This window comes from Oncorhynchus kisutch, linkage group LG4, assembly GCF_002021735.2.
Source record: "Oncorhynchus kisutch isolate 150728-3 linkage group LG4, Okis_V2, whole genome shotgun sequence".
Classification (NCBI taxonomy): domain Eukaryota; kingdom Metazoa; phylum Chordata; class Actinopteri; order Salmoniformes; family Salmonidae; genus Oncorhynchus; species Oncorhynchus kisutch.
In genome coordinates, this window is record NC_034177.2 from 82219385 (window position 1) to 82233831 (window position 14447).

At 41.9% G+C, this 14447-nt stretch overlaps 1 protein-coding gene across 1 annotated transcript; it reads right to left on the bottom strand.

Annotated features, from left to right (window-relative positions):
* Positions 1-107: 107 nt before the first annotated feature.
* LOC109879058 (sideroflexin-1) lies at positions 108-13004 on the bottom strand. The gene is made up of 11 exons (XM_020471249.2): positions 12678-13004; positions 9099-9285; positions 8099-8269; positions 6700-6798; positions 5512-5587; positions 5324-5409; positions 4989-5116; positions 4635-4684; positions 4194-4243; positions 3925-3972; positions 108-3788 (listed from the first exon to the last, which is right to left on the bottom strand). The coding sequence occupies exons 1-11, from the start codon at positions 12820-12822 to the stop codon at positions 3692-3694; spliced, it is 1137 nt and encodes a 378-aa protein (XP_020326838.1). The 5' UTR covers positions 12823-13004; the 3' UTR covers positions 108-3691.
* Positions 13005-14447: the final 1443 nt, after the last annotated feature.

Genomic DNA, 14447 nt, shown 5'->3' on the forward strand with positions numbered 1-14447 from the left:
CACCCTCAAATGGGTACATTCAGCAGGGCACAATGGTGTGGAACGTTCACTTTGTCTTGATTTTGTTCCTGAACAGTACAGTAGGTCTGTGGCCTGAGAAAGAAAACTCACATTTCAATCACTTTATTCTATAGCTTAGTAAATGTCTTACATAGTCCAGGTGTGACAGAACATATTCCAACTCAAAATGGAGGGGAAAAACAAGTAGTGAGCACCAATACTGACAACTACATGGGTACTGGACATGGACACACATTAACATGAAAACATTCATGGAGTGTAGCGACATCATAGATTGTCTTCAGTGTTGTGCCTTTAATGTGCTGCCAAGACCAAATTCCATGACATGCCTAAGCTAACCTAGAGATATTTAATATATAAACACAATGACATGCCTAAGCTAACCTAGAGATATTTCATATGAAAGTTATTGCATGAAAATATCTTGATAGAGGATCGTCATATAAAGCTGAAGCCGATGACAAACGCTAAAGACCACTGCCCTTTCTACTTCAATTCCAAGCCTTGCATGTTTCTGTCAGCACATAAAGGCTGGGCTATAGGTTCATTTGTTCTAGTCACATTTCCTTGCCCTCCCCACCAAAAGGATCAGAAAACAACTAAATGGGGAAAAGCTAAATGGCGATGATAAAATAAAGCTAGCTACTGCTGGATAACTTACTCTAAGCTCATAATAAATTGTGACTTGGTTTATATCATGCACATTATAGAAACAGTACAAACATTTCCAATACATTTTTTTTTTTTTTTAAAGAAAGGTGGTACCCCCACCCTTTACATTGGTTATTACACAGCACCCAATTCCAGGCCAGACTCCAAGATGCGCGCACCCCCCCCCCCCCCCAAGGCCCAAACATACAATGAAGAGGGTACCTCCTTTTATAGCAAGTGAATGAGTTTACAATGGTGCCAACTTGCTCATGAAATATGGTATTTTATTCAATTGACACATAAATATTGTGACTAGTGGAATAACCATTTACTATGTGTGCGTAGGTACGGTACAGATGAACCAGTATCTACTGGAATTGGGGTTAAGTCCATTTCAATTCAGTCGATTGAGAAGGAACTGACTCCAACCCTGGTATTTACAGTTGAAAGCCATGGCATAATGTAGTAGTGTTTACTGTATGGCCATAACACTGTGCTGCAGTGCATCTGATCGTCTAGACATACATTTGCTATAAAAATGTATGAGGAGCCTAGCCTGGTTCCATATCTGTGTGTTATCCAAATCCTATGGCCAGTCACCCTAAACAAGACCGCATAAACAGAACTGGGACCAGGCTATGCGGATACATTACAAAAAAAAGCATTTTTACAAAAACAACCAAGTCTGAGGAGGAGATTCATGTCTTCATTGCATAAATATCCACTGATTTCATTCAGAGGGAACTACCAACTAGAGTGGTTTGGTAGACATGCAATACTGACTGACGAAAAGGTGACCTATAGCCTGGCAAGACTGCACAAACAGATCTGGGACCAAGCTACATGGCGAAGCCATATTAAAGTCAGCCGGGACAACATTGATGGGTGGTTTTGACAACTATATTCAAACTCTCACACAAACACACTGAAAATGTGTAATAGTTGTTTAACTTCTAGCTGAATAAATGTAGCCACCTGGTGGAGAAATGGAACAGTGCACCCTGAAGTTTTAAATCTAATACGTCGCCACCATTTATTTGTTAAATTATATCCTCTGTTACGGCATCTTAATCCCGCAAAAATATACCCGTTGTACATACTATATTTCCACCACAAAGTTACTCAGTTGATACGGTACTATGAAATTGTCTAGACTACTACACTTGACATCTAGCTGGATATTCAACATTAATATACTGTATTATAGCCCAGGTTTGATCAGGAATGCTCTAACTAAGCCCAGATTTTCCACACAGGAACTAAAGATCCAAGCATTTCTTCCAACTGTCCTACAATCTAATCAATGATTTCCTTTTACACACGGTTAAAGGGACACTGACAGATTCTAGGAATTAAGCTTATGCTAGCGTACAGGTAGACTACCAATCATTGTGCTAACACTAGTTAGCCTTGGCCCGCAGAAATATCTAACTTCCTTCACACTGCCTGTAGAGACATACACCTGGTATCCACGAGTTAATCAGAATCTGGGTAAGTGGAAAATGCCAGAATCTCACTGTATCTCTTCATGACCATGGGCTGCATTTACTAAAGACAACCACGGGCCACATTAAATCAGCTTGGGAGACACATTTGGTCAGCGGGCCTGTAGTTTAAGACCCCTGGTTCTCACAACTTTGTTTTATGACAATAAAAGGATATTTGGTACACATCACCACAACACAATTCATCTAAAGCTAACAGACTGGGATTCATATTTACTCCCTTGCCTCTTATTGCAGAAGTCTAGGTCACCACTGCAAGTTAACTCTTCTTCTCTGTAACAGACGAATGACTAAAGAGACAATAAGCGTCACAAACTGACAGGAGGCCTGTGGCAGGGTGGTTAGGACAAAACAGACTCAATTCCTTTAACATTTAGACAATACATTCCCCTTCCATGACAATACTGACACACGGCACAAATTTCACCAACAATAATTAATGAGTTCCGTTGAAACTGCACAGACACGATCCAAATTCATCCATAGTGTTTCCAAATCAAGAGAGGCCTTGATATGAGGCTGAAACATTAAGCCTTTGATCCTGTCCTATAGAAACCTTTATTCTGCCTTATCATTGTCATCTGTGCTATTGGGGATGTGCTTACTGAAATCTAATTTAGGAGTGCTCATGCAGCATCATTGGTTTTCTTGATAACACAAACACACAGGGTTCCTAGTGCACTAGGCTGAGAGCGGTTGAGGTGGGACAGCGTGTGTGCAAGTACACTTCCAAGGGAGATAGAAACTGTGCTCATCCTGTTCATTGGGGCACACTCACTGGAGCAAAACATTTTGCAACAGAAAACAAAACCCTGGTAGACCCAAAAAGCAATTCAATAACAGGTCAGTCTAATGTGCTCATAAACCAACTGTTATCCTTCACTACCTGTACTAGACTACAGTTAAGGCAATTTGAGGGAGTGGATATCTAGCAGATTACATTAGACTATTTTCTCATTTTAAGTCATGAATGGGTTTCAGTGCACACAGCTCAAAAGGGCAAACACAAGGGCAATAAATAACAAAACACACTTTGGGGAGAGAAAAGAAGAAAAAAAAACTCTGGGGTCAAATACAAAAGGTGACATGTATGTAGTAGGTGGTGATGGAAGTAGATTTTGTCATTCTGTGTGTGACATTCACAGCAGTCAGTAACTAAACAGCCACAACCCCAGGAAGGACAAATACACCAGACTAAACCCAAATTAAACCATAGTCTGTTTGTCTGTCACGCTACTCTCACCTTAGGTGCATCTCATTACTCTGAAGTTGCTTCCTCATCTCCTTTCCTTCATCTACAATGATGACAAAAACCTGACGGGTAGGCTCCCCCTTATTCAATCATTCAGACACACCCCTCACCATAATCAAATCCTAAAGCCTATAACAAACATCATAGTAAACAAAGGTAAATACAAAAATAAGCATAAATATAATATTATCTTTGCCCGCTGAGCTGTACTAGCAGGGTCCAGCCAGCAGAGGGGGCTGGTCTGAGGTGTGTGTGTGTGGTCCTAAAGGCCTTTGTTGAAGAAGACGGTAGTAGTGTGGGGACTGTTCTGTCGTATCCTCTCCTGCAGATCTGGCTCCAGGCTGCTCACAGTCATAGAACTATATAGGGAGGGAGAGTTAGAGAGAGAAAGAGGGGATGAGAGTGAAAGGGAGAAAATGATTGATTAGACAGTTGTGTAGGAAAAGCAGGTCCACGGTCTATATCTAAGGTATGTACCAGATGGCCATAACGTACCTCTTCTGTGGGAACAGGGCACAGCACAGAGGAGTAGCAAACACCAGGCTGAAATAGAGAAGGGAGGTTTTGTCAAACCAGAGTTTAAGTAAACCGTGCAATACACTTGGTTTGCAATGGCGACGTTCAGTATTCAGAGCTCCAGTCCATTTAAAATGTTATGGTTAGTTTGCTTACAGTGCATGACATTGCAAGAGGACTTATAACATGGATGAAACGTGTACCAAACAAACAGTTTACAGTAACATTAACTATAGATAGATACTTACCACAGACCCACCAGTCCCACCTGTACTGGAGCATTTAGGACTGGGAACCGCTGAGGAGAGAACACAGTGAGAGAGAGAGAGAAAGTCAGAGACTCAGAAGCAGTTTTTCATAAAAACAAAAAAACAAAACAGTATACAGACATTACACTGACAGTATTGTAGAGATTTACAGGCGTGGTCCAGATCTGTTTGTGCCATCTTGCTTATTCATATGGTCATTGGCAAAACAGCACAAACAGATCTGGGACCAGGCTAGAGTTTTACTGGATATCAGACAGACATGGCACAGATTTCCAACAAAAATTGCATTGCATGTTTAACATGGCTAACCATCCAGATTGGACCTCCAAATAGAGGGTAGACCTAGTGCAACAGTGGCTACATGCCACACTCTCCCTACTGACTGTAGAACCAGCATGCCCATGGCTGTTGTAACATTACCTTCATAAAGGCTTTCTTCTCCAGGGCGTTCATGATCACAGGGGGGATAGCTGTAGACAGAAAACAATGACTATTTTCAAGAGCAAGATTTCTGTTATTTCACAACACGTTGCTGATTCTGATAGTCATCTACAGTTAAGGGGGCTTTGCTAAATCATCTTTCCCAGAAGTACTGGTGTGAGGACAGTGAGTTTCAGACCAAATTACACATGACCAATTGATCTGGATTGAAACTACATGTTAACTCCTTACCCAGTGGTTCCCAAACTGTTTTGCGTTGTGAAATATTGTGTCCCACCAGATAAAAAAAACTAAACAATGTTCAATCCATCATGTGTGAAACACAGTGCTTACCCATAGCTGGCACAGCCATGCCAATCCTGGACACCACCACCTGAATGATGCCCGACTTGGCAGCGGTGACTGACTCCCCTAACCGGTTTCCATTTTCATCGGTTACTGGGATGCCGTACTTCAGCTCCCTAAGGAGAGGGACATAAGGAGAGGATGGAATTCAACCAAACCTGTCATAGTCATGTTAATCCATTTGTATAACTTTATTATTATTTATTTTTTTACAAATACATTTGAAACAAAGTGTTTGACAACAACCCAGTCCTAACCCCTCACAGAGCTGACCAAAAAGACAGAGGAAAACCTTTGTCTCCCTGGTCTAAATTCTAGCTCACCTCTGCCTCATGAAGGGGATGTTGATACAGTTGGCAGCAGCTACAGCAAAGAAGGGGACGAACCGGCTCATGACGGCTGGAAGGCGCTGGGGAGGGAGTTTGTTTCAATGTAGAGTTTTCACAGCGCTCAAAAAAATGCTAAGCAAATGCGCAAATCCACTAGAACTAAGATGATCCAGAGACAGTACCTTGGCTAGAGACTTGAGTCCCAGGGCTGTGACTACGGCTCCGGTGGTCGCACTGACGTACGCTACAGTCAGCTGACTGAGAGAACATCACAAAGACATTTACACCTCTCAATTTACTGAGCCTCAATACGGTTCCTGTTCCATTTACCAGAGTCTCTGATACACAGACAGAATGATCCTAAATACAGAGGTCTCACAACACATACGGAATGTAGTTAAGGCGGTCAAGTCAAAAGCCACATTCATTGAACACCGAAACATGACAAGCCAGGCAAAGACAAGATGCACCAATAATGATTGAAATGGCCCCCCAGTCTACATGCTCGTTCCATGGTAGTTTCAATCTGCATATGAACTGAGGAGCACCAGCATTGCTGGCTCCTATTCCTCGTGTGTCCTAGTGGGTGCATCGCAATAGTCTAAAGTGGAATCCTTTCCTTGTATCCTTCCCTTTATCTGCACTGATTTGAAGGAACTGGACAGGTGACATCTGATAGCAACAGTGTAAACCTTTCACCGGTCATGCGTTTTCAATTTGGTACAGATGTAAGAGGACGCCCCTTTAAACTGTTGAGATACATCCCTGGTTTGTACAGCCTCTCCACCAGGAGCTGTATGTATCAAAAGCCTCAGAGTAGGAGTGCTAATCTACAATCAGTTCTCCCTTTTAGATCTCAATGCATGGGTGACATGATCCTAGATCAGCACTCTTACTCTGAAACATATGGTCCCAGACCAGAAAGATATACACAAATGCCTTGCTTCCTCTACCAGCTGCAGACATGGAGGAAGGGGTAAAGCTACAACCGTTCAGTTGGAATGGAGGAGCATGCTGGACTAAACAGTGGGGTGTAATACCGCTGTAAGGGGAGGAGTGTAGTGGACTGGGGTTCCACTGGCTAGCCTCTGCAGGCCTCCATACAGAGCTAGGGGTGCATCGCAATGGTCTACTCTGCTTGCCTCTTTTCCTTTGTCTGCACCGATAGGAAAAGAGAAGACAGGTGAAAGCAACATAGGGGAAGTGTTATGGGGATTTGCTCCCACCTATCCATGTCCTTTCAGATCAGTACTGATGAAGGAAAGCAAATGAGGAGAGGAAGCTAGCTAAGGCTATGAGATGCACCCTAGTACAGGTACAGCAGGGCTGGTTTAGTATGTGGCTGTGGCATTAGTGTTCCCAGTCCCTACTTGGTGGTGAGGGCAGCGTCTCCACTGCGGTTGGTGTAGTTGACCACAGCGTTGAAGGACTGGTTCACCCACTGCCAGAACACCACCGCTGGAGTCGTCCTGGAGGAGAGATGATGAAAACGAGGGAGAGAAGGGTGGGGAAAGGATAGAAAGGGAGACCAAGAAAGTGTGAACAAGCATTAATAATTTCAGATATTTAATTCAGAGGCAGAATGCTTGAATTATTCATTCAAACAAAGGCAAATCATGACTTGTAAAAAGGTACAAATGTCACTTTCCACGTTTGTGCACAGTTTACATGACTTGTGTTTTTATTTAATTTAACTATGCAAGTCAGTTAAGAACAAATTCTTATTTAGAATGACGGCCTACCCCAGGCCAAACCCTAACATGGACAACGCTGGGCCAATTGCCCTATGGGACTCCCAGTCATGGGCGGTTGTGATAAAGCCTGAATTCAAACCAGGGTCTGTAGTGAAGCCTCTAGCACTGAGATGCAGTGCCTCAGACCGCTGCGCCACTCTGGAGCCCAGTGTGACTATGATTGTATGCCCTTTACTCTTCAGACACACAACAATAGCTGCAGTGTGCTACTCTGGTCTTGCCCTCTGAGCAGCAATGGAAAAGGCACAGTGGAAGGTATGCAGAGAGAACATGAAAACAATCCAAGGCATCCACACGCTGCAAGGCCAATAGCGGTGTCCTGACCCTCATTAAACGGCTTAGGAATCTTCCTTTTCGATGCCCACAAGATAAAACATTTGTTTAAGTTTTACATTTTAGCAGACGCTCTTATCCAGAGCAATTAGAGTTAAGTGCCTTGCTCAAGGGCCCAGCAGATTATTCATTAGTTGGCTTTGAGATGCTACCTTTCGATTACTGGTCCAACGCTCTTAGCCACTATGCTACCTGCTTCCCGAATACACAGAACACTGCCATCGAACCCAGTCTTCAGTTGAAAGAGAAGAGACTACACCGATTGGGAAAGTCAACTGCATAGGTTGTTTATGCTTAGGTGAGAAGTTCTAACATGCTACATTTATTCTACACAATTCTGTGCACTTTTTGTCCTGGCATAACTTACTAATAAGCAAGAGAGAAGAGCACGAGCGGCCCATATGGTGTATGTGTTAAGCCAGCCAGCAACAGCACGCACCAGCCACAGCATTCACAGCGTGGGTGGAGATTTAGTCCTCGTGAAGAATGTTGAAATATCCCTGCTGTGCGGTTAGTTGCCGCATCTGACATGTGCCTCTACATTTCGATCTGCAACATTCACCTCATCAGATCTTCCTCTTCCAGTACGCAGCCCTGTGTGTTTTTAATGTAGGTGTTTTATGCCACACACAAATTGCATTTAACATGTATTGAATTGAAAAGTAATCCACCCCAGTGGTACCTGTAGAATGTGAGCATACAGCCGGTGATGGTCATGTTCATGGGGACCTGGGCAGACATGCGTCCCACCACCACCATCTTCTCTCCGGTGTCAGGGTGGAAGGCAGAGTCATAGATGTACTTGGCTCTCCACAGCTCATCTTCTGTCAGACCTGGCCTCACCACTCCTAACCTGGACACAAGCACATCCTCTAAACAATGAATCAAACATCAATTCTTAGCATCGGGGCAACTTATTGCAATGTTTGATTCACAGAAACACAGGCTAAAATAAATATAGGCTAAAGCTTCACCTACTTTCAATGTTTTAACAAATCAAATTGTATATCGGACATGTTTTGCAGATGTTAGCACAGGTGCAGCAAAATGCTTATATTTCTAGCGCCAACAGTGCAGGAATACCTAACAATACACACAAATCCCCCAAATATTTCTGCAGTTCTTTATAACAAAGACAATCTTAGACATTTATTTAGGTGTTTTCAGTTCACCACTGATGTAAGAGACAAACCGGTATGACAGATGTTCCAACCTACAAGCCTAATTAGTGGCCTGTGTCTAAAGATGTTTGTTAGTTTCTCTTATTACAGCAGTGGGGGGGGGGGGGGGGGGGGACAAGAGAGATATCAGGTTACGGTAACTGCTAGCTAGCTCCTTGAACTCCTCAGTTTAGACTAGAGACAATGTTGATAGAGTCCATGCTCATTCATAAATGCATCAATGAAAATTGATTCCTACCCAGGGGCCAGGGTAACTTCCAAATTACCATTCACATTTTAGGCCAAAGTAAACCACCCCTCTAACATAACCCAATGTCAACTCCACTACCACCCCTACATTCCTCTTATCCCATTAATCTCTCACTCTACCCCCTTTCAACACCTGTAGATCTCTACAGAGGCCGGTGTGTTCTCCAGCATCTCAGAGGACTTTAGGATGTTCCTGGGATCAACCACCCTCCTCCTCCTCCTCCTTCCCTAGGTGTCCTCCCCCCTCCGTACCTGTAGTTCTCCACAGTGACCCGTGCGTCCTCCAGTGTCTTAGAGGACTTGAGGATGTTCCTGGGGTCGGTGACGAAAAAGAAGTGCTGGGCGCGGCCCATGAATGTGCTCTGGTCCCATCGCGGCTCCTTGATGTTAATGTCAAGGGACAGATCTCCAGACATCCTTGAGTTTACTATGAGACCACCTGACAACAGAAACAAGTTAGTTAGAAATGTGATTATTCTCTGCACATTTGACAAAGACTCATTTATTTTTTTTGCCCTGTAACATTAGAAAGACAAAAATTGGCCTCGTGGATGAATTCAACCAGCTCATGGAGTTTAGTGACTCGAGCAGAACTCAAAAGGCAAATAAAAGATTACTCCTCCTTCCTAGCTAGGACTAAGCCCCCCCACCTCTCTGATCCATGTATAACTCCCTCCCTCTACATAGCTTACCTCAACAGCCAAAACACACCTCCTGATTGGAGGGGCCCTCGCCACCTCTAGTATCCTCCCCAAATCATAATAAAAAGGACAAGGAGGCTATCATCGGGGCTGTTTCTATTTGAGCCAACTGGTCATTGTAGGAAGGTAAAAGTGTTGTTAAATACAGAAAGTCTGGTCTTAACCAAATTCTCTGACTATGGAGCTTGCGCCAAACTGCATCAGCATTATCGAAGTGAATTACATTTCCATCCTGAATCTTCTTCCAGCATTTTACGCCCAAATTCAACCTGAATGACGAGCAGTCCAGCACTCAGTTTGAGAATAGGCCTACTGGCTGTCTTTTACATGCATATCTAGGCTATGAATCATCTGACCAAAGCTATATCAGAGCCTGGCAGTACAACAATAAACAAACTGAGGAATGAAAAGTCTAGCTTCCAACCACTGGAGTTATCATGATGTTTGGTTTCCTAGGTAATGAGGTGATAAACAGTTCTTTCAAGCTGAAGGTTACCAAAGTAAGTTCATTGCATTGTGGCTCTAAACGTGATTACCGCTACTTCAAATTAATGTGGTTTCTAGCTGCCTGAAACATATCAAGGAACATGTTTAGGCTATGTGCAATGACATGTTTAGGCTACGTGCAATGAGAGGATCAGTGGTGACACGTCATTTTAGCAAAAAACTATGTCACATATCAGTTTGCAATCAATGTAAAAAAATATATAATCGAGTTAAGAAAGCCGCACGGCCTCTTTTTTTTGTTTTCTTGAGTAAGGCAGCTCAGTGCTTTCTCTAAAATGCAGCCTAGCTCAGTGCTTTCTGTGGTCGTAGGGCAAGCCAGCAGAAAATACGTAGCACCGTTATTGGCTAAGTGTTTGGTCACTCATGGGGACACTACATCACAGCCAAGTCTAAAGGCAGAGCTAGAAAATTCAAGCCCCTTGGGTGCTGCCATAGAGTTACATTAGAAGTGCCCATCTAAGAATGCTCAAGGTCATTGGCCACAGATACAATGACATCAAACCACACTAGATCTACAGTAGTTTTCAAAATCTTAGCTAGTAGTCATTGTCATGAATCAAGGCAACAATGTACTGGCAAATCCTTTAATCCTTGTCATTCTCGGGAAAAACAAGCTGTGGCTGGGAAAATACATTTTGAAACTTTTATCCAACTCGGAATTGTAAATCGGGAATCTTTCTAGAGCTACAACCTCATGATTCAACCTTTTTGTTTTGTTCCCAGTTGTCTTGAAAATAACCATAAATCAAGAGAATGACAGACCTTGATGACAAAATTTGCCCACGAAGGACAGCCGTGCTACCTTCCTGTTCAAGTGAGCACAGCACAACAAGGTAAGTCCAAAAATATATTATATGCTGCTGCATAAATTATGTAATATGCCAGCGAGACATGTATACTGTAGCTAAGAAAGTAATACCAAGAGTATGTTGTGTAGTAAGCCGTTAGTAGGCCATGTGCTTCACCCTAATAATTTGGTCCGTTCCCCCCTCATATATCTTAGCCTACTGTTCTAACTTGGTGGTGCACATGTAGCCTATAACCTGTTTTTGAGAAATGTAATTGAATATTGTAAGAGCTTTAATTGTCTGCATATATGCCCCCTTTATCCTACGGTTCTGACTTAGTGTACATGGAGAACACTCAGAACGGCCCATGATTAAAGGATTTGCATATACATACACACATATACATATATATTTATTTTTAATGCTGCTCTTTAATTACTTGTTACTTTTATCTTCCCTTATTTCTAATCCTTTTTTTAACTGCACTGTTGGTTAGGGGCTCGTAAGTAAGCGTTTCACTGTTGCATTTGGCGCATGTGACAAATACAATTTGATTGTCTGAATTCGGTTGCTGGAAATTTCAAAAGTGCTGAACAAATAGTTATATTGACTACATCCATCCTAGCTCACTCATTAATGTCTTAATCAAAATTACAGATTGCCTCTTATCCGCTTGTCTTCCCCTTATGCCTTAGCTTGTACATCTCAATTGTCAGAAGAATCCACATTTGTTTAAGTCAGCCAGCCATGTAAATGAGGCTGAATGAAGTGCTTCGCTGCCAGACAAGGCACCGCTGACAGCCAGGTGTAGCAATGGTATAGTGCAATTACTGTAATGTTTAGTGTTGTGGCATGCATCCCATCCCCGATTATTTATTTTTTGCCCCACCAAGATTTACATGCTAAAATCGCCACTGGAGAGGATAGTGGATATGCATTGACCTATATTTTGTTGTGCAAATCAAGGTGTAAGCCTAAACACATCCAAAATAATTTGCAGTTGTTTTCACATAATAGTAAACCAATTGCTATGTCTATACAATAACCACTTGTGTAGACGTCATTGCGACATGGTATGAATTTACAAATTCTGTACTTAAACCACCTGGACAACAAAGCTGACCATCAAATACATTGTAACATCTTTCTTCTCTTTGTCAACATATTGCAGTAAGACAACGTGGGAAAATTTGTAATGTTAGCTATTGTAATCAACAAAGTGAAGCTTAATGAACCCAAGCTTTATTGCAATAAGGTACGTGACCGGTGCAGAAGATGACAGATGGGCCGTCACACGACATTTCTGGCATTACTATAGGCAGTATCGCTCAATGCGTGACACTCACGAAAAGTAAAGGAGAAAACAAGACCAAAACAGAAATGTGCCTAGGTACAAATTGTTAATATTACTTGAATATAACGTTAGGTGACTAGAAATCAACCTGCACTTTGCATCACGCTATTGACAAGTCATTGATTCAGCGATGTGACATTTAGTGAGTGCAGTTGACATTAGCTAGCTAACGTTACTTAGCTAGCTAAAGTTAGCATGCTCACTTTTAGTTAACCAGCTACTTTTCTCAGTTTGCTTGTCAAATATTGAAGCAGTAGAATGGGAGTCTGACAGACACGGTCTTGGTATGAATTACTATATTGTGAACGAACATGGTAACTTTTTAGTTAGCTAGTTATATGGCTAACCTATAGCTAGTACGTCACCACGTTGTAAAAAAGGAGGAAACGACCGAACGTGAGCATCTTCGTGTTAGCTCGCGCTAGCTATACATTTACTAAATGCACAAACCCTGCCAACAAAAGCACCAAAACATACATACCTTGGTTGAATGTCCACCAGCTGTGTTCACTATATAATTGCAGAGAGCTGTAAAACTGTGACCTCTCAGTGATATCACCGAATGGCTTGATGTACACGGTGCCAGTCTCTCTACCTTGAAAGCTGAGGCGAAAAGACGGGTTCATCCTTTGTTACCACAACCACAAAGTCATAACTATGACTAAACCCCGCCTATTTCTACAATTGATCTTCTTAAAATCTTAAACCTTAACCTTAAACTTGACAACTTAGCTAACCGTATGCATAGCCCTAGCATTAAATTAAGACCAAAAAGCAAATGTTTGTTTTCATGAATGTTTATGATATAGCCCATATTGACTTTGTGGCTGTGATTACTAGCTAGTGACAACCGGAAAAGGGCGGTGTAGAACTACAGCATGTTTGTAATTTGTTCCATAGCGATGGGAAGTTGGCTAGAATCACTGGGCGTTGGTGGCAAACGGAAAATGATTGGTTTATTGTATCTGCCCAGCTAAATACTTTCAAAAACAAACTTCTAAAATAGTAAAATATATGTATTTCAATAAGATTGACCTGGATAAATCAAGATTATATAAGAGATACATCGTTTTTTTCCCCGGACATAAATACATATTTTAAATCATGTTTTTCTATTTCTCAGTCTATCAACGTTGCTACATTTTGGTGCAAGATCTTCCTCAAGCCTTCAAATGTTCCTGTGTCCCTCAACTGAAGGTGAACAAAACAGTGTTTTCCAATCCCACCAGAGACCAACTATGCATGCACATCCCAGTGGAAACTAACTGTGTGACTCACCACAGTGATCCCGTGACTCACCAGAGGTTCTTTCCCACCCACCATTTGAGAAACAGCTTGAACTGAGCAAAGTCTTGAGAGAGGGAAGTATAAGAAGTATGTTTTGCATCACAATGTGTGTGTGTGTGTGTGTGTGTATGCAGCAACATATGATTCATCATATGATTAATGATTGATTCACTGACAATCTATATTTAATAATAAACTGAATATATTTTCAGTCATAACTGAGTTTATTAACTACAGTAGACTACTGGCCTACATTTCCTTCATTATCAGGGATTTTATACTACTACCATGATATGGCATTACTCAGACAGAAGATTGTAGCATAACATCTCTCACTGTCACCCAGGAACACTAGCCATGTATTCTTGTCAATTACAATAAGTACTAGCTTTAATACCTCAAATATTTGTAATTGTGCTCCTAAATTTCCCAACTTTGGCGCTCTGCCCTTTGACCACTTTGTGAACCTTGTAATGTAATTACAGAGGGATAGACACAAGCTATAGTATGGGAGTAGTTAAGACACTCGCTATAGTATGGGAGTAGTTAAGACACTATCTATAGTATGGGAGTAGTTAAGACACTAGCTATAGTATGGGAGTAGTTAAGACACTCGCTATAGTATGGGAGTAGTTAAGACACTCGCTATAGTATGGGAGTAGTTAAGACACTATCTATAGTATGGGAGTAGTTAAGACACTAGCTATAGTATGGGAGTAGTTAAGACACTAGCTATAGTATGGGAGTAGTTAAGACACTCGCTATAGTATGGGAGTAGTTAAGACACTATCTATAGTATGGGAGTAGTTAAGACACTAGCTATAGTATGGGAGTAGTTAAGACACTCGCTATAGTATGGGAGTAGTTAAGACACTCGCTATAGTATGGGAGTAGTTAAGACACTATCTATAGTATGGGAGTAGTTAAGACACTAGCTATAGTATGGGAGTAGTTAAGACACTAG